General features: G+C 44.5%; 3 protein-coding genes and 1 pseudogene across 6 annotated transcripts in view; 2 read left to right on the top strand and 2 right to left on the bottom strand.

The window, feature by feature from the left end:
- The window catches only part of LOC127593837 (ninjurin-2-like), a 150,184-nt gene that overhangs the window by 96,746 nt on the left and 32,503 nt on the right, over positions 1 to 20,935 (bottom strand). Inside the window, exon 1 of one of the 2 annotated variants that reach the window (XM_052055529.1) lies at positions 6,146 to 6,151. The exons of the other annotated variant lie outside the window; for it this stretch is intronic. The gene's annotated coding sequence lies outside the window, so the exon portion shown is untranslated. Of the gene's footprint in view, positions 1 to 6,145; positions 6,152 to 20,935 lie in introns of those variants that run through there. 2 annotated transcript variants of the gene reach the window in all.
- Positions 181 to 7,215, bottom strand: LOC127594080 (adiponectin receptor protein 2-like; annotated as a pseudogene).
- Positions 7,505 to 18,556, top strand: cpsf6 (cleavage and polyadenylation specific factor 6). Of its 2 annotated transcripts, none has more exons than XM_052055513.1 (11): positions 7,505 to 8,475; positions 9,647 to 9,856; positions 9,945 to 10,048; positions 10,134 to 10,279; positions 10,375 to 10,554; positions 11,010 to 11,093; positions 11,339 to 11,822; positions 11,911 to 12,026; positions 12,112 to 12,262; positions 12,351 to 12,549; positions 16,523 to 18,556. In XM_052055513.1, exons 1-10 carry the CDS (start codon positions 8,416 to 8,418, stop codon positions 12,535 to 12,537), a joined length of 1,722 nt encoding a protein of 573 aa, XP_051911473.1. In that variant the 5' UTR covers positions 7,505 to 8,415; the 3' UTR covers positions 12,538 to 12,549; positions 16,523 to 18,556. The 2 variants fall into 2 exon arrangements, with proteins under 2 accessions (XP_051911473.1, XP_051911472.1); XM_052055512.1 differs by having other exon boundaries at positions 10,134 to 10,288.
- Positions 19,097 to 20,864, top strand: yeats4 (YEATS domain containing 4). Of its 2 annotated transcripts, none has more exons than XM_052055526.1 (7): positions 19,097 to 19,341; positions 19,421 to 19,567; positions 19,651 to 19,717; positions 19,805 to 19,899; positions 19,981 to 20,070; positions 20,201 to 20,288; positions 20,381 to 20,864. In XM_052055526.1, the coding sequence occupies exons 1-7, from the start codon at positions 19,291 to 19,293 to the stop codon at positions 20,548 to 20,550; spliced, it is 708 nt and encodes a 235-aa protein (XP_051911486.1). In that variant the 5' UTR covers positions 19,097 to 19,290; the 3' UTR covers positions 20,551 to 20,864. The 2 variants fall into 2 exon arrangements, with proteins under 2 accessions (XP_051911486.1, XP_051911487.1); XM_052055527.1 differs by having other exon boundaries at positions 19,109 to 19,341; positions 19,448 to 19,567.

The following is a 20,935-nucleotide window of genomic DNA, read 5'->3' as shown; positions in this document are numbered from 1 at the left end:
CATCGTAAATGACTTCAATTCGTCTCGCTGACGTCACTTTTGTGTGTGCGCAGGTGAATCTTGACTTCATCCAGAGCTGACTGAGGAATAAGACGACACGGAAAAAAGACTGTTGTTGCAGGTGGTGGAGCGAACATGACGTCATGATCAACGTTCTGAGATGAGCCAAGATGCTAAAACTTCTTTTTTTTTTTTTTTTTGACTGCTGAGAAGCTTCCAGTTGGTGCCATCGTGGCGTCTGCACTTTGGTCACCAAGACGCTGCGCCTGCTGGGCAAAGAGTTTCGAAATTGCAGCTGAAATCTCAACTTGACCCACATTAAAATTTAACTGAATTAAAAGCTGGGTGGGTCCATTGTGTACCTCCTGTTTGTGTTCAGGCTTGTCCAGTCTGAGGCCCTCGGAAGCGGTTACCTTCTCCCTGGCTGTCACAGGATGGGTCAAAAAAGGTTGGACATGAAAAACAAATTCTTAGTTTGACTGCAAATTTCCCACCGAAGGCCTTCAAGATTTCTTACCTTGTCTCCCTCCAGAAATGCGCTGTAAGCCGGTGTCCTTTTTCTTGGGTGCACTTCACCAGGCGGCGACTGTCGTCCAACACTTGGCTTGATGCAATCGGCTGGAAGAGGTTCCACGATGGGCAGTAAGTTTTGAATGCTTGACAGTTCTTAATCGCTTCTTTGATGCCATATTGTTTGTTGCACAGGAGCTGAACGTGCGAGCACTTGGTCAGAGTCCAAGACAACTTGTGTGGCATCACCTTCTGTGCTGGTGAGTTTGATCACATTTGAAATTGCATTTCCTGCACAAGGTGACTCGAGACTCACAATCTCATTTTTGTCTCAGGTCCACGTGTTGGTCCAGCTCTGCTGTTACAGGCTGACTTCGCCAGGCAACGAAATGTAGAAGGCTACAAAATCTTCCAACTTCGACATTTTTGGTGAGTAATATTTTTAAACACTTGTATTTTTTTTTACCAATTTTTGTTGTAATTTTAACGCTAACTTTTTTTTACTTTAACTTTTTTTTACTTTAACTTTTTTTTACTTTAACTTTTTTTTACTTTAACTTTTTTTTACTTTAACTTTTTTTTACTTTAACTTTTTTTTACTTTAACTTTTTTTTACTTTAACTTTTTTTACTTTGATGTTTTCTTTAAACATGAAAAATAAAATGAAAACAAACACACCTCTCGACTTCCTTCATTTTAAAAACTGAGTAGGATTGGGGGTGTGGCTATGCAAATACGTGGCAATCCGATTGGCTGCTGTGAGTGGGCGGGGCTATGCTAATGAGTATAAATTAGCATAATGGGAGTGGTTATGCGAATCCTGTGGGTGGGTGGGGTTATGCAAATATGTTGTAATACAGCACTGATTGGTTGAAGTGGGCGCTTGTGGGCGGGGCTATGCAAATAAAATTTCGTGCCCCATTGTGATTGGTTGGCTGGTAATTTGGGGCGGGGCTATGCAAATCGATGAGCTGGGCGGAGTCTATGCAAATAAAATTTACATGCAACCATCTGATTGGCTGGAACCGGTTAATGTAGGCGGGGTCATGCAAATCATATTTGCATAGTACACTCATGATTGGCTGGTGCCACTGTGGGCGGGGCGACGCAAACAAAACCCCAAACTTTTGGACAAAGTGGGCGTGGCTATGCAAATTAATTTGCATGCCGTCTTTTGATTGGCTGCTCCAGGCCATTGTGGGCGCGGATATGCAAATAAATTTGCATGCCGGTGTCTGATTGGGTATGCTAATCAGGTAGAGGTGGGGCATGCAAATCGATTTGCATATTAAAATTTGGGGCGATTGGGCGTGGCATATGCAAATAAAATTTGCATGCCACAACCTGATTGGTTTCTCCGGACTTGTATGGGCGGGGTTATGCGGGGAAAAATTTGCATGCCGCATTGTGATTGGTTGATTTCGGCAATCTTGGGCGGGGTCTGCGAACAAATTTACATAAAAATTCTGGTCCTGCATGGTAAAGTGCGTGTGGTTACGGACGGCAACCGGAATTGTTGGGGTTTTGTCCTGGAAGACGTTTGGCCTTTGGTCCGAGCAGGTTTCCTGGGTTCATGCGCAAACGCCAGAAAGGACAGCTCGCCCTTTTTGGCCTTGAGCATCAATCCAAGAAGTCTGCTCGGACCAGAGGCCAAACGTCTTCCAGGACAAAACCCCAACAACTCCGGTTGCCGTCCATAACAAGGCCGCTTTAATTAAACTCAGTGAGACACAAAACACGCAGACTCTGATTCCATCCGGACAATATATTGACAAGCACTTTTTAAAAACAATTTCACATCATTTTAGCAACAAAGCTTGACTCAAGTTTAACACCGAAACTGGCTGACAGGCAATACATTTAACCCTTGTGCTGCAGTTGATGTCAATTTTATATAATGTGCAATATAAACACAAAATGGATAAATCGCAGTGCTATTTACAATTGTCTTTCACATCATATTATTATTATAATTATTTTTAGTCAGCAGCCTGACAGCAGTCAGTAGGAACGAGCGTCGGCATCTCTCTTTTTAATTCAACATACAATTTTTAAAAAACTCGTAAAAGTATTATTCCTAAATATTTATTTTACTTTCAACCACTTGACATGTTCAGTGGCATCAGCGCTATACATACACGTTGGGGTTTTTTGTTGTATTTTTGCTCTCTATGGACAATAAAAGCGGTACTGTGCCATGACCAAAACAAATATCGATGTCTATATACGTAAAACATGAATTGGAATATTTCATGTCACACAATTTTTATGCTTTGTCATTGATTTAGAGATGACAACACGCAAAAATCTACAAAAAAATTGTCGAAATTGTAACAAAGGTTAAGCCAGCAGCAGAGGACGCCGTGTTGTCTGCTTGACAAGCTTGGACTGCACAACACTGACACACGTGGAAGCTGACAACAACATCACTCACTGCTTCTGAACATGCGCTTTGGAGAAAATGTTGTGTCGGTCATTGTAGATCTTAATTTAACATGAACCCAGGAATGCCATTTCAAAGCGCAGGTTCAGAAGCGTTGACCGATGCCTGTTCAAATGTCACACAGTCCATGAAAGGTTCACTTAAGTGACATCATAGAGCTCCTCAAGCACACTAAATGACACCCTGGGCTGCTGCTGCCATCTTGTACAGCCTGTCAGCCAGTGTTGTTATGTCTAACGCTGTCGTTTGAAAAGCACAGATGTGCATTTTGGTCATTTTTTAAATGCCGACGTTCAGGCAACCGAACAATGTAAAATAAATCAGTAAAATGACCAAAATAGTCATTCTGTCTGGCCTTGTGAATACTTAATGAGTACTCATTGAATATTCAAATTTCGATTACGACGTTAGGGATGTATACTTTGACTCCTTATTGCTGCAAAACAACAAAATGGACGTCTCGGAACAGTTTATCTGTTTGAAAGAACACGCGAGAGATCATTAAATGTCACATTTTTTGTTTTTACGACGAGCTGACTATTCATTATTTCTTCGAAAACGCAACTGTAAACCGTCGTTTACAATATAATTAGCCAGGTAGAGTGATCTATTATTGCGTTCAAAACATATTTGTACTCCAAAATTTCTCGCATGATTGATCGTTTTTGACGGTCGAAATAAATTTCCATTCAAAAATCGGATTAGCATTGTATCTCGTTTGATTGTGTAGATGCGCCCAATGTTTTGATCGAATCGAGACAAGCTTAACAGAAGACAATGTTTATTTATTTTTTAAAGAGACACATATTTTTTAGGGAAGCATCCAGTGAAAAGGAGGAAAAGTTAAGCACGCGTTACCTTTGCACAACACGTCGCCACATTTGCACGCAGACAGCCAGCAGCCGACGCGGAAACAACGTTCCTGGATTAGTGGTCGTCTCCTGCGCATAAAAAAAAATCCAAAAATGCCTGATTGAGACAGAAAGTCCCTTAACTAACTTCGCTCACGTGTTTGAAGAACACCAAAAATATGAGCAAACAAAACGCCAAGGAAAACAATGACTCGTTCCCGGTTTTGGTCCGCCTTTTACTTCCGGGTCTCAGCTGCGAGAACTTGATAAAAACATTCTGGACCTGGTTAATATGCGTAAGACACTGGCAAAGTTTTAAATAACTCATCCTTAAAAAATAATCATCATAAAAAATATATATTTTTTTTAAATTATAATGTCTGCTGTATTTCCGAGCTTGCTCACGCCTTCCGTCGCTCGATCAACACAACCTTTACGGAGCCGCGGAGAGGCAGGCTCCGGGGATGTCAAGCGTGGCCATGAGGAAAAGCAGCTCCATCTGTCCGATGGTGGTGGCCCTGATGGTGGCTGATGACAAAGTGCAGGGTGGGCACCACGCCGCTCAGTCCCAAGCCCACAAATACACCTGGAGTTAGACGGCGGAACACGCAGTCGGCGACAGATCGCGACAACCTCGGAGGAAGGAAAAGGCGGCGACGTCGGCAGTGACCTGCGCGGACTCCTCGGTACTGCGGAGTGGCAAAAAAAGTCGCACTGGGACACGGTGATGGCGGAAAGGTCCAGCACGCACACCACCAGCAGGTGGATGAAGCGCGGCTGCGGCGAGCAGAAGTAGTCGAGCCACGGCACGAACGAGCCCATGATCAGGAAGGCGATGCCGCTGGAGTCAAGCCTGTTGGACACAAATAAGCAGAAATGTAAAAAAATATGTATATTAAAAAAAAAAACGTTTTCATCTCCATGCAATTGTTGAAAAAACATTTTTTTTCAAAATAATATAAAATAAAATGCTCTCGTAATTATTGTTTTGTACCGTGACATGCCAGAAAACAGGCAAAAATGTTGTCGCTTTCCAAAGGGGAAAGGAGATGCTCGCCAATGGCTTATTTTGACTCAAAACAATCATCTGACATTATTTTCTGTCGAGACTAAAATTAGGTGAATGATGAACTGCTTCTCATCAATAAAAAACAATTCATTTTTTGCACTTCCAACACACACGTGCCTAACCCAAACCCTTCAACATATTGTAAATGGATTTGAGCCACAACTCCCAAAAATTCAAGCATAAAATTTCCCTTTTTCTTATCAGAACAGTAAAAACAATAAAGATTGCTTTAAAAAAATAATTGAAGTAATGCGGGGTCTTACTTGAAGACCCTGAACACCCCATCAGAGTGGCAGTAGACGGTGTGGAAGAGCCACGACAAGGACAGGCAGAGGATGACGCCCAGAAAGAACATGCCAATAGCCACCTTCTCCTGGACCGGCGCCACAAAAGACATGTTGGGTTGCAGTGATAATTTTACAGTTTACCCCCAGCGAGTCCCAGGGACTCGCTGATCAGAAAAGTACGAGTCCCATTATGCATTTTGAGAGTCCCAAATTTCGAATTCTGAAATGGTCTACTTCTTCAATTCCATATGATAATGTCGCAAACAACAACAATATATAATGATAATCGGTTTATTTCTTGTCAACAAATGCTGCAAAAATTTTAATAATTCAAGCATACAAGATTAACAATGAACATCAGCTGCTGTGTACTCCAGGTTTATTCAACAAAATAAATGGATCAAAATATGTTGTACTCATGTGGCATCATGAATACAACATACCACAAAATCAGAGTACTTTTTCCAGTCAGTAAAAGATTAATTTACTGGTCATCATCGATACAAGTACGTACTGATGTGGCTTGACATCCTCTTCCCAAAGCGATGCACGCGTTATCTATCAATTTGACAAAAGTTAGTTCTACTGACGGTTAACATTAGCATAACTATACCTTGTGACGAATGTTTTATTCCTAAACTTACCATGCTACAACCAGTAAATTCTAGAATAACCAAAACTGTTTGTCTTGAATATTTTTCATAGCAATTAGCCTATAGATCTAATCACCAACTTGCCTCGTAATCGTGCCTCTCGTCGCATCTCGCTCTCGTGTTCTGTGCATGTCACAGGTGAGTTTAGTGATACACCCTTCGGACGATTCATACGAAAAATCAGACAAGCATTCCCATTTATTAAATATCGTAATAAGACCTTTGTGTGTTTTTTCCACTACCATCTCAAACTGTCATCCGCGCAATTCCTCAGTTTGCGGACTAAAATAGCAACCCGCATGCGCACATAACGTTATCTCTTACCCCCGCCAACACTGAAAACAAAATGCAAGTAAATTTGAAGTAACACCCACCACAAACACACATACAAGCACAGAGAAATCGCGTTGATCACGCAGGACAGATTCGATCGAGTAGAGTCAACTCGTGTGCGGTGACTTTAATGGGAAACCATTTTTCGGTACCGTCAAAATGACGCCACGGAAACGAAACGCTACCGGTAACAATCGTTACCGTGAAATTGTCAGGCCTGCATTAGTTTTTTTTAATTTGACTGAGAAATTTCCTTTCATCGCAAGAACACACATTATTTGGAACTGCGTCCCGTGGGAAAATTATTCACCTAGGACGCGGGACGCAGAGGTAACGAGATGGTAGGGGTCGGAACATGTACATCAAGCCCAGGCAGAGGAAAAATAGGCAGCCTAGGGAGCGATGGACGCCGACACAATTTTTAAACAAGTCACAGAAGCATCACAAGAAGCAAAATTCAAGCGCGTGCGCCACCTAGCAGGTGGGTCCAGATATTGCCCGTCTCAGCGTGGATCCGGAAAACGCTCCCGAAGCAGGCCTGGAACGAAGCCATGGGCGGCCTGTGACCGTGCAGCAGGAAGTCATTGTCCTTCAGCCAGTTGGGGGGAGCACGTCCTGAGGGGTGACGCGCCACCGGCTGTCCCACACCTTGGTGAGACCGTAAGGTGATGCGGAACGACGGCACCTGCGAGAATTTTTTTAAAGGCGTAGCGCTGACCTTGTGGACAAACTCCTCCACCTTATCCCTGGCGTGGTGAGCCTGAAGAAGCGGCGTCATTCCCATGAAGCCTTCGTCGCTACTCCTCTCTTCTCGGGCCTCATCTTCTCTTTCTCAACCTGGCGTCCTCCTCCTTTTTTCTCCTTTCCTCATCACGTCGGGAGGTTCTGGGGGCCGCACACCAAGGGTGATTCGTTATTTGCGTAGACACGGACAGCACATGTACGCGCTCAGCATGTTTCCGCCACGCCTCATAAAAATCGATGATAAATGTCGTTCATTTGCCGTCCGGGTCACGGGCGCTCTGCGGCGTTTTGTCCGCCCCCCTCACCCACCTGTTCGTGGCTGCATGTGTGACTGGGGTCACAACTGTGATGGTCTCGAGCTCCACGTCGCTGCCGCCTCAATAAGACCAGACACTGGGATGTGGCTTTTTCTCTCTTTTTATTACTGTAACACAGTATGGCAGGAAGAATAGTTGAAGTCGCATGTGAAGCCGGTCTCAGAAATAACCTGCGACTTCCCTGGTGGCTCTGCCTCACAAAACATCATCCATAAGACAAAATGCACAACAAAACACACAACATGGGTGATCGTATATTTACTATTTACAGAAAAAGGAAAAAACGCACGTACACTGTCATTTACGTGATGCCACTGAACGCATCACATGCAGCAGAACGGCTGCGCCATGTACAATCATGGCGGCCCTGGACGAACTGCGGGCACACACCAGTCACACAAACAGCCAAATGAAAAACGACGCGAACAACTATATACAGTAAAACTAAAAGGAAACAAACATTACCTGTAACACAGTATGGCAGGAAGAATAGGTTAAGTCGCTAGGGAAGCCGGTTTCAGAAATGACTGCGCAACGGAAAAGCACTCTTAACTCAATGGGTAAAAACTTCCACTCGACAAAACTTAAATAACGATACAAAAAGCAAGGTGGACTCGGAACAAATCAGGGAACTAATTAAATACACCGCACCGTAGAAAAAGAAAAAAACAAAGTGAAATATTGTCATTAAATTAGAAATTAATCCGGATCGTCAATAAAATGCGACTTACCCTGCGACTTCCCAGGTGCCTCTGATTGATTGCGCTACGGCGGGAAACTGGCGCCGCACTGTGCGCCGTTGCGTCACTTCCGCCATGATTTAATACTCAATGTCCACGGCTGTCCACGTCTTTTTTCGTTCCACTTTTTTTCGTTAGCCAGTGTGATTATAAAGAGACCAAGAATCTCTTTATGCTGAGTGACAGTCGCTCGTGCTAACTAGCTAGTAGATGAGCAAAATGGCCAAAAACAAACAATAGCAGATAGCGCGTAGCGGAAAAAATGGACCCTATAGTTCGAAATTAATGGAACCACTGTCTATCGTGCGAAAACCCACTCTAAATCATATTTACATGATTCATGTTTGTTTCGTTGATGCTGACCAGTGTTAGCGATTGTGCGTTGCAGTTCCTATACTGGCCAAAGAGAGCGCTGTTTTCCGCCCACATTGTTGGTGCCTGCTCTGTGGAGCGAGGCGCCAGAGGAAAATGGCGGACGGTGTGGATCACATCGATATCTACGCCGACGTCGAGGAGGAGTTCAGCCAGGTATTTTATCGTAATCTGCACCATTTTTGCACTGCCAAGCGATCCTGTTGTTTATTTGCCGTCCACCCCGCCTTTCGCGAATGAGAAACGTCTTGCTGTTTTTTTGTTTTTTGTATTTTTTTTTTTTTGCTCTGCCATTTTCCTCGCGCACAAGGCCGTCATTCGCAGTGGTGTTAACTCCCCGAGTCATCGGTTTCGAGTAGCAATCATTTAACATTTATATAATTCTGCTTCGTGTGAGACTTGACGACCAATGCGCGTTTATTTCGTTCTCCTGGATACTTTTCCAATCAAACAATCTGTCTCCGTTTTTTCATTGATGTTGTAGTTTTGCGGCCCGAGCATGGCCGCCAATGGTATGCTAACAAAGCCAAACAAATTTGCTTTTATTAGCCGCGTAGCTTGATGTTGCTCCACTAAAACAACGACTAAAGGCAACCCGTTAGTTGTTTTTTTGTGCGTTGTGCGTTGATTACACAACAGTAACTATTTATGTGTATTTTACATCAGAGTATTTTCAAAAGTCAGGCTTTTGTGTATGCGTGCGTGTGCGTGTTAAATTTTATGCGGAAATTCTGCATTAATGTTAATGATTCTGTAACACTGCTCAAAATACTTTGTTTGCACATACACATTAATACTTTAGATGCACATCTCTGTAAGGTGTTGTTAGCGTTACAATTTTCAGTCTTGAAGTAATTATTCATATGTGCATGGCATTGTGCATATAAATTCGCAACTCAACTGCCATTATCGAGCGCTTGAAAACAACCACCCGCTGAGTACAAAGCGCTGTACACAGAGCAAAAATAATTCATACAACAACAATCAAATCATAAGCTAGTCGACAAACAGTAATAGCACCGAGCGCTGCGAATAGAAAATAAAGCCTAAGTAGCGCATAATAAATGTAATTTGATTTGGTCTCCCATCGGAGAAACTTGTCTTGAGGACAGACCATCAATGCCCCCCCAAAAATGGCCATCCGTCTTTTTTCTATACCGTTTAACCTCAGTGAGGCCTTTTGTGAAGGGCAGCTCACACACGCAGTCAATCATGGGACATATCGACAACTATTTAGACTCATCAACAGTTTATTTAAAACACACAAGCACTCAAAGAATGTCCAACTTCTGCACTGTGACCGAACCAGAATACTTTTCTCTTTCAGGAAGCCGACTACCCCGTTCACGAGCAGATCGACCTGTACGACGATGTGATCTCCCCGTCGGCTAATAATGGCGACGCGCCAGAAGATCGTGACTATTTGGACTCGCTGCCCGCCCAGGGGGGCTCTGACGGAGGCAAGGCCGCCCCGCCCAATGTTGTGTACACCTATTCCGGGAAAAGGATCGCCCTGTACATTGGGAACCTCACGTGGGTGAGTGGAATAAAATTATTTTTTTAAGTTTTTGGTTCATCACTTCAAGGTCTAATTTGAATCATGGCTGTGTGTTTTTTACACACAGTGGACGACAGATGAGGACCTGACGGAAGCGATTCGCTCGATAGGCATCACAGATGTGTTGGAAATCAAGTTCTTTGAAAACAGAGCCAATGGGCAATCCAAAGGGTAAAAGTCCCCGGTGTTAATATTGTCACGAGTTACCCTGCGGGTTTAAGATTTATGGCCTCAATTTTTTTGTTTGTCCCGCCAGGTTTGCCCTGGTGTGCGTGGGCTCGGAGGGCTCATCTCGCAAGCTGATGGAGCTTTTGTCCAAGAGGGAGTTGCACGGTCAGAATCCCATCGTGGCGCCGTGCAACAAGCAGTCTCTCAGTCAATTTGAGATGCAATCCCGTAAAAGTAAGCACAGTAAGTCCAATTCATCAGCCACCATACAGAGAAGGGCAATGCAACTTTTTTTAAAAAAAACCACAACATACTTTTGCCTCACGTAGGTACGCAGTCGGGCCAGATGTCGGGCGAAGGGAAAGCCGGGCCCCCGTGCGGGGGGCGCGCCGGGTTTCCGATGGGCAGCAGAGGAAGTCGCGGCAGGTTTCCAGGACCACCCAGCGGCCCCGGAGGAGACCGCTTCCCGGGTGGTGTTGGGCCCGGCGGGCCACCGCCTCACTTCCCTGGTCAGTTAGTGAGATGGAGGCTGCTTCTTTTTATTCATTTTTATTTTTTTTTATTGTTTCTTCAACACCAACGAAATTTGTTGCATCATTTCTTTGGTGCTTTTTATTATCAAATGAAATTTGTATTTTCTGTTTGGCATTGTGCTCGCATGCCTTAAAGGCTCGTGACTGCGTGTTTCTCCTGGGAAATATTTACAGCTTCCCTCTTCCTGTGCAAAGCCCCCCCCCCCCCCCCCCCCATCTGGTTTGTTTAACCTCTTTGCCTCCTGTAAATAAATCATCTTCTCCAGCTGCCATTCCCACAACTTTATTTTAAAACTTCCAATCTTGCCTGGTTGCTTGCACGCTTCCAGTAGGAGGGAACTGATTTCCGCGGCCTGCTACAAGAAGCGATGAAGGAAAGTGGGGAAAGTTTGCATTGGTTTTAATTTGGTTTGCTTTCTCCTCCCCGTTAGGCTCGGGGATGAGACCCGATCTGATTCGTCACCAAGATGGACACCTGGATCTGAATTACAATCCGGGGAGCTGGCGTGACAGAGGTGAAGTGAAACGCCTCGCTTTCATTGGACTCGTTTCTCTCCTTTGACCCGGCTTCAAAGTCGAACCGTGCGTCAAAGCCTGAATGTGTTTCGAAGCGCAGTTTGCAGTCGTGACTGCGGACCGCTTGAACTGCCACTGTGAAGTGTAGACGCGTTATTTTATTTTTTTAGCTTATTAGCCAGCAGACTTATATGCCTTATGAAAGGCCCCTAATATTTATTTTTTTGCTCCATATTGTGATTAGGTGGGATCCAGGGACCCCCACGGCCCCCTCCCGGTCCCCCCGGCCCACCAGGACCACCTCCCGGCCAGGGCCTCCCCCTACCCCTCGGTCCTCCCAACCGTGGGGACAGGCCGCCTCCCCCCGTTCTCTTCCCCGGTCAGTTTGGTCAGCCGCCATTAGGACCCCTGCCTCCGGGGCCCCCGCCTCCCGGCTACGGTCCACCTCCCGGACCGCCTCCGCCCCAACAAGGCCCCCCGCCTCCGGGACCCTTCCCGCCACGTCCCCCTGGCCCCATCGGGCCCCCCTTGGCTCTGGCTCCGCCTCCTCATTTGGGGGGTCCTCCTCCTGGCGGGCCGCCGCCTGCTCCCCATGTCAATCCCGCCTTCTTCCCCCCGCCGGGTGGCAATAACATGCCCCCCAATGACAGCAGGGGTCCCCCTGGACCAAACGATCCATATGGACGCCCGCCACCATATGAAAGAGGAGACTACGGTCCCGGAGGCCGGTGAGTTAAAACAAAAAAAAAAATGGCCGTTGCCGGTTTCCGCCGGCAACGCTGACTTGAATAACTTTTTGCGTGCGTGAATTCCCAGTGACATGGAGTCATCCCGGACCCCTCTGAGCGAGACGGAATTCGAGGAGATCATGAACAGAAACCGAGCCATCTCCTCCAGCGCCATTTCCAGAGCCGTGTCTGACGCCAGCGCAGGTAGTGAGCGCGATTGCACGCGAGAAGCGGATGCGTCGCTTTGACGGCAGGCCTAAACCCCCGCCTCCCCCCCTCTCATCTCCAGCGGACTATGGCAGCGCCATCGAGACGTTGGTCACCGCCATCAGTCTGATCAAGCAGTCCAAAGTATCGGCGGATGACCGCTGCAAGGTCCTCATAAGCTCGCTTCAGGACTGCCTCCACGGAATCGAGTCCAAAAGTTACGGCTCCACCAGGTCCAGATCCCGTTTTTTTTAACAAGCTCAAATTTGAATGCGACTTCTCCCCTTTAATCTTTTCGGCGCTACCCCCCCCCCAACGCAGGCGAGAGCGTTCCAGAGAGCGCGACCACAGCCGCTCGAGGGAAAAGAGCAGAAGGCACAAGTCTCGCAGTCGCGAGCGGCACGAAGACTACTACCGCGAGCGCAGCCGCGAGCGGGACCGCCACCGCGAGAGGGACCGCGACCGAGACCGCGAGAGGGAGCGGGAGAGGGAGTATCGACACCGCTAATGGACAAATGAGGTGGGTGCAACAATAGGAAAAAAAAATTGAATTACTTTATTGATAACCCTGATTGGACAACGAAGAAGGACGTTTTGACTTTAGCGGGTAAGTGCAAGGTAAGTTTTCAAGTGGATCCGTTTTTTTCTTGCCGGTTGTCACACGGGTGTCCTGATGTGTCCAATATGACGATTGTCAGATTTATTATTTTTTTTAAATGTGCTTTTGCTTAAAAAAAAGGGAATTATCTTGACATCTATGCAATTGTTTTTTTAGGGGGCTTATTTTTTGGTCTGCAGGCATTACAGGCTGCTTATTCAATACATGCAAATTATATTGAGTGGCTAAATTGATCGTTTGGAGCAGCCAATCATACCAGTTGACCAAAACCGAATGTGGTCGTGTTGTGGAACGAAGCGACATGCTACATTTTTTTTTTTTAATTCATATGTGACGATCTACAGTTGTTTTCTCTTTTGAGTTGTCCTCATTTGCATATGTGCTTTTTTAAATGTATTTGATACATATGATACAATCACCGCCTCCCCAGCTGTAAGTCAGTGGGCTACGGTTTGTGTTCTGATGACAGCGTTTCAGTTTTATTCATTTTTTTTTTGAAGTTCCCCTTAGCAAGGCCATTTATATAAAAAAAAAGTCACTCATCAGCCAAATGGGAGTCAAATTAACAGAACTGAACGCTGCTCGTGATGATGCCATTCTTCCGTTTCGAGGTGATTGCCGTGTTTTCACGACCACAAGGCGCCTTTCAAAGTCTTCACTTCGCTCCAAAATGGATGGGGGCGGGCGTGTCGCCTCGTATGAAATGGCGCCATCTATCCATCCAGGGTAAAAAACGTACCTGTTTGGGCTACGGCAAGCGATGAGAGGCAAATATGTTTTGACGTACAACAAAAAGATGAGTGACAAACACATGGCCAACATGTACGAAGTGCCGTTCACTTTCGTCATCCACGCTGTCGAGAAGGTGACCTGCACGTTAGCGATACGCACAATATGGCGCGTGAAGTCGGCTTTATTGTTGCCATGGTAATGGACAGAAACGGTCGCGGTGACCTCGATGGCGAATGCTCAGACTGGGAGGGAGTTATGAATGTGGATGCTCGTGCCAGCGTGTCTGCTCGCGCCGTTGGCAAAAGCCACAATCATTTCTGGGGAGCCGCACAGCTCGCGAGGGGAACCTGCCGCGTCTGATTATGAACTTCCGATACCGAAGATTAGGCCTTTGATGGATTTGAGGATTGATTAAAAAAAATAAATAACGTGACGACATTGTGAAATACTTCAATCGAGTACCACAGAGCTCAGTTGAGGTCCCGCTGCATTTTTAAAAATATAAGCTAGCATGCGTGCGACCGTATTTTTTAAGCTAGCATACGCCATGTCTGCTAACAATGTTAACTCACTTTTACCACCGTGCGCCGTGTGGTCGTGAAAATACGTTATCTGCATTGATACTGTCTGATTTACTCTGCGATTGTCATCTAATGTGGTGAACCGTTAAAAAAAAAGACCTGACAGTACAAAATTAAACATGTCCTGGTTTTTATAATACATTTTCGTGATTGGCTCACCCTGACCAATTTGTGTCTTGTGAAAGTATTGTCTTGTTCTGTAATGTTGAAATCAATATTTTTCGGTGGGGCGAATAGTATTTGTAAAAACGTATGTATATTCATACCCCCCCATGTTGGTTCTGGAAATTTTGTTTTGTTTGATGCCGAACTGGAGCCAAATCACTGTCCAAAGAATGTAGTCAGTAAGTTTACGCCGCTTTCGTGTGCTCTGAACATTCTTACCCGGCGTGGCGTTAACTTGATTCGTTCATCTCGGTTCTGCCAGCTCGCTTTTGCCTGAAAAGTCCGGCTTTGTGTCCACTGAGAACCCCTTGCACGACACGGCAGCAAAAAAATTCAGTTCAGCAAGGAGCCGAAAAGTGTCGTCCGTTTGGGTTCTTGACATTCAGTCTGGAGAGTAAGTACTTGGAACTGGCACCATTGATCTGTTGGATGAGAGATTCCCAGTGGACACAAAGTCATGCACATATTTTTAATGTTTTTTTTTTTTTTTTTTTAAATGATGTGTGTTGGGTATATAGTGAATTCATATCGACGATAATCCCTGCCGCAGAGTTGTTACAGAGGAACCGCTCCAAATGGTTCTTGTTTGTTGACCAAATTTAGTGCCATCTTTGTTCATTCGGGTTGCCATGTGTCCACTGTATCCACGCTGTTCTGCTATGTCCTCCCTGTGACGCAAGCACGGACGCCGTTCGCTTTGACATTGACATGTACAATTGTGGCGGGGGGGGGGGGGGGAGTTTTTTTTAATCAGCTAAGCCAGGCGTGTCCAAACTTTTTGCCAAGGGGGCCAGATTTTATGTTGGTAAAATGTCAGGGGGCCGACCTTGGCTGACATTCTTTACATTGAACAACAATATTGTTCAACAAATTTTAGTAAGCCAGTCTGTTTCACATTTCCATTTTTATTTTAATTTCAACAATCTTAAGAATTTCTTTTGGTTCATTTGAAACGGGTATATCACATGCAACTGCTTATTCACTTGACTTTTTCTTAAACAGAAGTCTCCTGAGTGCAAATTGATTGATTTAAAACATAAAATGTATCACCATGACTTTTCACAAAACCTTTGACTCGAACAACAGGGAAATGAACAAGCAAGACACATATCCACAACTGCAAGGATCATTTGAAATGTGACATATCAGTCAATATAAACACGGAGTGATGTCTTGTTAACTCGTGAGTGATGCCCTCTAGTGTCTAAATGCTATTACTCATTTAGTGAATGCTATTACTCATTTAGCCACTAGAGGGAAGCAGTACTCTATGAAACATCACTCACCAGTCTACGAGACCTCAGTCAATGCAACACGTGTTCCATTGCGCCCAAACTGCGGGCCAGACGGCACTGATTTTATGACGGGGGCCGAGGGCCGGATGAAATTCGACCGCGGGCCGGATTTGGCCCCCGGGCCGGACTTTGGACAAGCCTGAGCTAAGCAAAGGTTCAAAAGCAGTCTGGGCGCTTTTTGTCATTGACAACCATTCATTTTGAGCCAGTTGCGTCACAGGGACGGACGGCGCTGACTATTTTCTGGATTCAGCTTTTTGAAAGAGTTTTGATAGTGCTGTGAAACAGGATGTGACAAGGTTCTGACTTACCGTGTGGGGGGGACCTCTGTGCGTGGGCGCGCGTGTCCATTTTGAAAGGAATATTTAGAAACCTGACGGGGGGGGGGGTGCATTGATAATACTGAAATCAAGGATTGATGTAGGGCTGAGCAACATACGGCAACAAAAGTCTGTCAAGTCACAATTTTATTTTTGTTGTAAAAGTTGCCCTGGTTGATTGCACGGTGTTGGGGTGTGTGGTCCGAGCTGCTGGAGTTAAGGATAAACTACTTTTGGGGGGGGGGTGCTCTCATTTTTGGATTGTGTCAAGCTTTGGTCACGATCATCAACACATTTTCATTTTTTCTTTACCTGTAAAGATATTTCAAAATATCGTCCGAATTTCAGGCGGCTTCACGATTGTATCCCATTTGGTGTTGATTCATTCCCCCCAAATTTCCACTTTGATGACCTTGTTTGAACCCTGAAATAGGCCCAAGGGGGGGGGGCAAAATACTGTTGTAAGCCACCAGACGGCCATGTTGGTGCTGCGCCTGGCACACTCCATTGGGCCTACAAAACTTTTATTTCTATTTTTTAACTTATTAACCCTTTCGGGGACAGTGGTTCCTCCAGTATCTATATTTGTTATTGCATTTATTAGCTATTCCCGGTCAGTTGGATTTTGTTGGCCTCACGTGTGCATGTCCGTTTGGGGGGAAGAAAAAAAAATGTTCATCGCAAATGTGTGTCGTATTGGAGGTGTATGGTGAAGGGAGAGAGTGTTGACCGTTGCGCTGCCTCGAGACCAAACTCCACCCTCCATTTTGACACCTTTCAGCTCACTAACACCAATGGACGGATGGACAAAAGGAGGACGGACTTCAGCCCCTCGCCACCACCACCTGCATGAGTGGACACAATGCCGCCTCTTCTTCTTCTTCGTCGTCGTCCTCCACCGCCATCCTTCCATCTCCTCTGCCCATTCTTCCCTCTTGTCTGTTCATCTAGTGTGCAGACTGGATGGAGGACAACCCCCCCCCTTTCGCCGCCACCTCCCCATCCCTTCCCCCCTTCTCGTGTGTCAGGCTATCCCAAACGTCAACTCATGGTAATTGGAAAATCTTTCCCACTCAGCTCTTTTTTTTTCTATTTTTTTTTTTATGGCGTTTTATTTTTGTGATTGTTTTTGTCTCGTCTCTCTCGACAAACAATGAAATGGTCCACCTTTCCTTTTTAACTTTAGCGCTAACATCCTTTGGTTTGTTTTCCCGCGCGCCCTCCTTGCGTGCGCTCAGTTGAGAGAGGAGTTTTTATAATAGGATACATGTCTGCTGTCTTCCCCCCACCCCACTTCCTTTTTCCATCGCTCACTCCTTACCCCCCCACCCCTCCACCCCACCCCCCATTCGTTCATTCTCATTTCTTCCCATGTTTAGAATGTTTGTACATGTCTCTGCTTTTGATTAAGACTAGATGGTGTAATAAAACATGTTTACTGAGGTACACACTGTTGGAAGTGGCTCATTTATATTAAATGTACTGAAAAGTGTTTATCATATAAACTCTGTTGTAGCCAGTAGTGAATGGATGATGCCTTTATTGACAAGGTAAGATGGAATGTACTCTTGTTGTAACGGCGACAATGTAAATCCGCGTCGACGTCGTCATTTTCAAGCCTGATACAAACTATGCATCATGTTGTTGTTGGGAGGTTTGTTTATATATACATTTGGTGTGTAATTGCACTGAAGAGTCACCGCCAGGTTCATTGCAAAAATCCTCTTTTGATTTATTTTTTGGGGATAACTTTCCCGAGAAATCATGCACATGGCCTCAAAGCTGCTCTCGAGTTCGCTCAAGTTTTGATGTATTGCATATATTACGCCATAGGCGGTGGCTGTTTGCCTTGAAAGCCAAAATGTTGGGTGTCAACGTAATGAGTGTCACACTTTTTCGAAATGTAACGCAAAGTAATGGAGAAAAAGGGGACCGCCAGTTAACCCTTCCCCGTTTCTGTTTGTCCACTTGATCTCCCTGTTATTGTTCAACTGTTAGACACCTTTTGTTGTCGTTTTTTCCATGTGCTTGTTTTACTGTCCAATTCATTTTTGTTGATTCAAACATGCATGTTTTTTTTATTCACGCACATGCCCCCTAAAGTTATCCTCGGAGCTTTCCAATTCTTGCACAGAATGTCATCCCAAAACGTTGTAATCTGGGGGGGTGGTGGACCACTGCTGACGCTTTTTTTAAAAATTGTCACCAAATATTTCAAGTACTGGGTACTCTTCGTCTGTATTGTATTGTCCTGGCAGTGTTTCATGTTCACATGCTGATCATGTGTTTTAACTGTAAACACAGTAGCGACGATTTATCACTTTTGCTTTTAAAAAAACGGGAGTCCTGTTCCACCGATGCGCATCCTCATTTGTGTTTTCAGAGTTCTGCAGTGTATGTTGATATTGTATAGAGGCGTGTGTGTGTGTATACATGGTCAGATAGCTTAATGTGACCTCTTTACCCCCCACCCCCACTCCCACCCCACCCCCAACAGTGCACAAGGTAAGTGTTTGCAGGTTTACACAAGATGAAGAAGAGAAGCAGACAGGTGCTATTAGTCTATTTTTGTAATGAATCATACTTGAATCGTGGAGTAGACAGTTGAATGTAATATTTGCACAGCAATATAGCATAAATGTATTTTTAAACATTGAAAGGAATTACTGTAAAGCACTATATGATCCAATCAAACTCCCATGATACCACTATGACTGTTTTTAGTAGTTACAGGAGCTATTTTTAACTTCATTCCAATGAATGACCTGTGAGGCTGCATTTGTGGTAAGATCCAGCAATAAAATTTAAAAATTAATTTGGATTTTGTGCCTTTTTTGTTTTTGTAAAACTACGGGGTTTTTTTTTCAATTGGCTAGTTTGGTCTGAAAGTGTAACTGCATTTTTAAAAAAAACGTTTTCCTCGCGTTATTAGTCTTTCATAGTTGAATTTAATAAGTGGAATACTGATTACGTGTGAAAACTGAAATTTCTGAATATGGTGCAATATGAGGAATTGTTTTGTTTACATTGTTTCCTCGCAGGCGGCCATTACATTTCCGTTTCGTCCTGTAGTAGATGGGTCTCAAACAGTACTGAGTTGATTTTAAGTTAATTATTATTGTTCTATATTATTTATAATATGTATTATTCGTTTTCGAAATCATTCTCCTTTGTCTTTTTACTGATACATCGAGATTGCACTTCCGGAAGTCGAGTGGGTGTATCAGTAAGTATTCTACTTAGGCGGCACGCTGAGCAACCGGATAAACGCATCAAAAAATTATTCTTTTGTTCAGCATTAAAATTGAAGATATCTGATTATTTATGACAGAAATAAAACAAGGTAATGTCGACGACGGTCTCAAAGACGGAACTTCTGTCCGTGGGTATCGCGGGCACCGGTCATAAAGTGAGCTTGCACTTCCGGTAGCAACTCATTGGTTTGACAATAACTGAATAAATGGCACGCGTAATCAATGACCGAGTCCTTCGTAGAGCAAAAACATTTTAAAGTCTTTTCAGGCTGTCAACTTAACGTCACTGTGTAATATGTTTAAAAAGATGACCGAATTTGGTCCAGATTCCGGTGGGCGTGTTAAGGTAAACAGAAGGATCTCGTCGTTCGTTCTCATTCATTCCACACACAATTCGAATACATCGTTTATTTTTTTATACATAGCATATACCAGGTGTCTCTTGTGTGCAGGGAGTTACTATTGTGAAGCCGATCGTGTTTGGGAACGTCGCTCGCTACTTTGGGAAGAAGCGAGAGGAAGATGGGCATACTCATCAGTGGTCCGTCTATGTTAAACCATACAGAAATGAGGCAAGGCGACATTCTAGTACTCACTGCACGGATAATTTCCTTTTTTTTAAATTAATGACGCATTTTGTGCTGCTTTTCAATAGGATATGTCAGCTTATGTGAAGAAGATCCAATTCAAGCTGCACGAGAGCTATGGTAACCCACTTCGAGGTTCGTTGGCGTGTTTAGAATTGTCCTTTGGGTCCGTTTTGACTTGATTTGAGATAAGGGACTTTTTTTTTACTGTCATCCTGTCAGTGGTGACCAAGCCCCCCTACGAGATCACAGAGACCGGCTGGGGGGAGTTTGAGATCACCATCAAAATCGTCTTCATTGACCCCAATGAGAGATCTGTGAGGGCCAAAAACTCAAAACAATACACAGACATTTTAGAGAAGTGCACTGCGAGGATTCTAAAATATTTTCTTCTCTAGGTGACTCTTTACCATCTGTTGAAGCTCTTCCAGTCCGACTCCAGCGCCATGCCGAAGAAAACGGTCGTGTCGGAATTCTATGATGAAATGGTGAGTCTCGTAGAATAATCGAAGGAATTTGACGGACAGCCCCAAAGGTTTGCAATTGCCTCTAGATGCCACAGGTGGGTGGCAAAGCGCTTTTTGTATTTGACAAACGAAATGAAGCTCTTCTCCTCAGATCTTCCAAGATCCGACTGCCATGATGCAGCAGCTCCTGACCACATCGAGACAACTCACACTGGGCGCTTACAAGCATGAGACAGAGTGTACGTCCATACCAACTTCAAATATTGTGTTAATTATCAAGAATAATATATTTTTTTATGAATTAAATGTATGTAATTTGGGCACCGCTCAGTTGGCGAGCTGGACCAGAGGACCAAGGAGAAAATGGAGGCGGCCAAGAAAAGAACCAGTCAGGAGATCACGGAGCTGAAAGACAAGTTGAAGGCGAGCAGGGAGAACATCAACTACCTTAAGATGGAGATCAGGAAACTGGAGGAAGATGGAGACCACAAGGAGCACTGACTGATGGCCACCACCTGACAAAAACTTTTTTCACGATGAGCCGTTAGCCTTCCATCATAATTTCAGGCGGACCAGTCAATATGTAACCAATATGAAAGTGTGTAAAGGTCGGTTTTTGATGGCCATACTTGCATTTAGGATTTTTTTAAAATGTAGTTTTTAAATTGTTTCTCCCACCTTTCTGTCCATTCATTATCTGATCCGCTTAAGTGTTGCGAGCCGTGTCTCACTCCAGGTTCCTTTTTTTTCTTAAGTTCAGAGGAACTCTATTTTTTAAAAATACTTATGCTGTCAATGAAGTTACTAAAATTGTGTGTAACGACTTTTTGCTTCAAATATGACATTACATTTTAGTAAAATGTTTACAAATTCCTGCAGTCCCTGA

The sequence above is a fragment of the Hippocampus zosterae genome, chromosome 21, assembly GCF_025434085.1.
Source record: "Hippocampus zosterae strain Florida chromosome 21, ASM2543408v3, whole genome shotgun sequence".
Lineage (NCBI taxonomy): Eukaryota > Metazoa > Chordata > Actinopteri > Syngnathiformes > Syngnathidae > Hippocampus > Hippocampus zosterae.
This window is presented reverse-complemented; position numbering and strand designations above follow the sequence as displayed.

Coding starts and splice junctions, on each gene's coding strand:
- cpsf6 (XM_052055512.1), top strand. CDS start 8,416: ATGGCGGACGGTGTGGATCACATCGATATCTACGCCGACGTCGAGGAG. Junction 11,094..11,338: donor GGGGAGCTGGCGTGACAGAG/GTGAAGTGAAAC, acceptor TATTGTGATTAG/GTGGGATCCAGGGACCCCCA. Junction 11,823..11,910: donor GACTACGGTCCCGGAGGCCG/GTGAGTTAAAAC, acceptor GTGAATTCCCAG/TGACATGGAGTCATCCCGGA.
- yeats4 (XM_052055526.1), top strand. CDS start 19,291: ATGTTTAAAAAGATGACCGAATTTGGTCCAGATTCCGGTGGGCGTGTT. Junction 19,342..19,420: donor ATTCCGGTGGGCGTGTTAAG/GTAAACAGAAGG, acceptor TTTTATACATAG/CATATACCAGGTGTCTCTTG. Junction 20,071..20,200: donor CGGAATTCTATGATGAAATG/GTGAGTCTCGTA, acceptor TCTTCTCCTCAG/ATCTTCCAAGATCCGACTGC.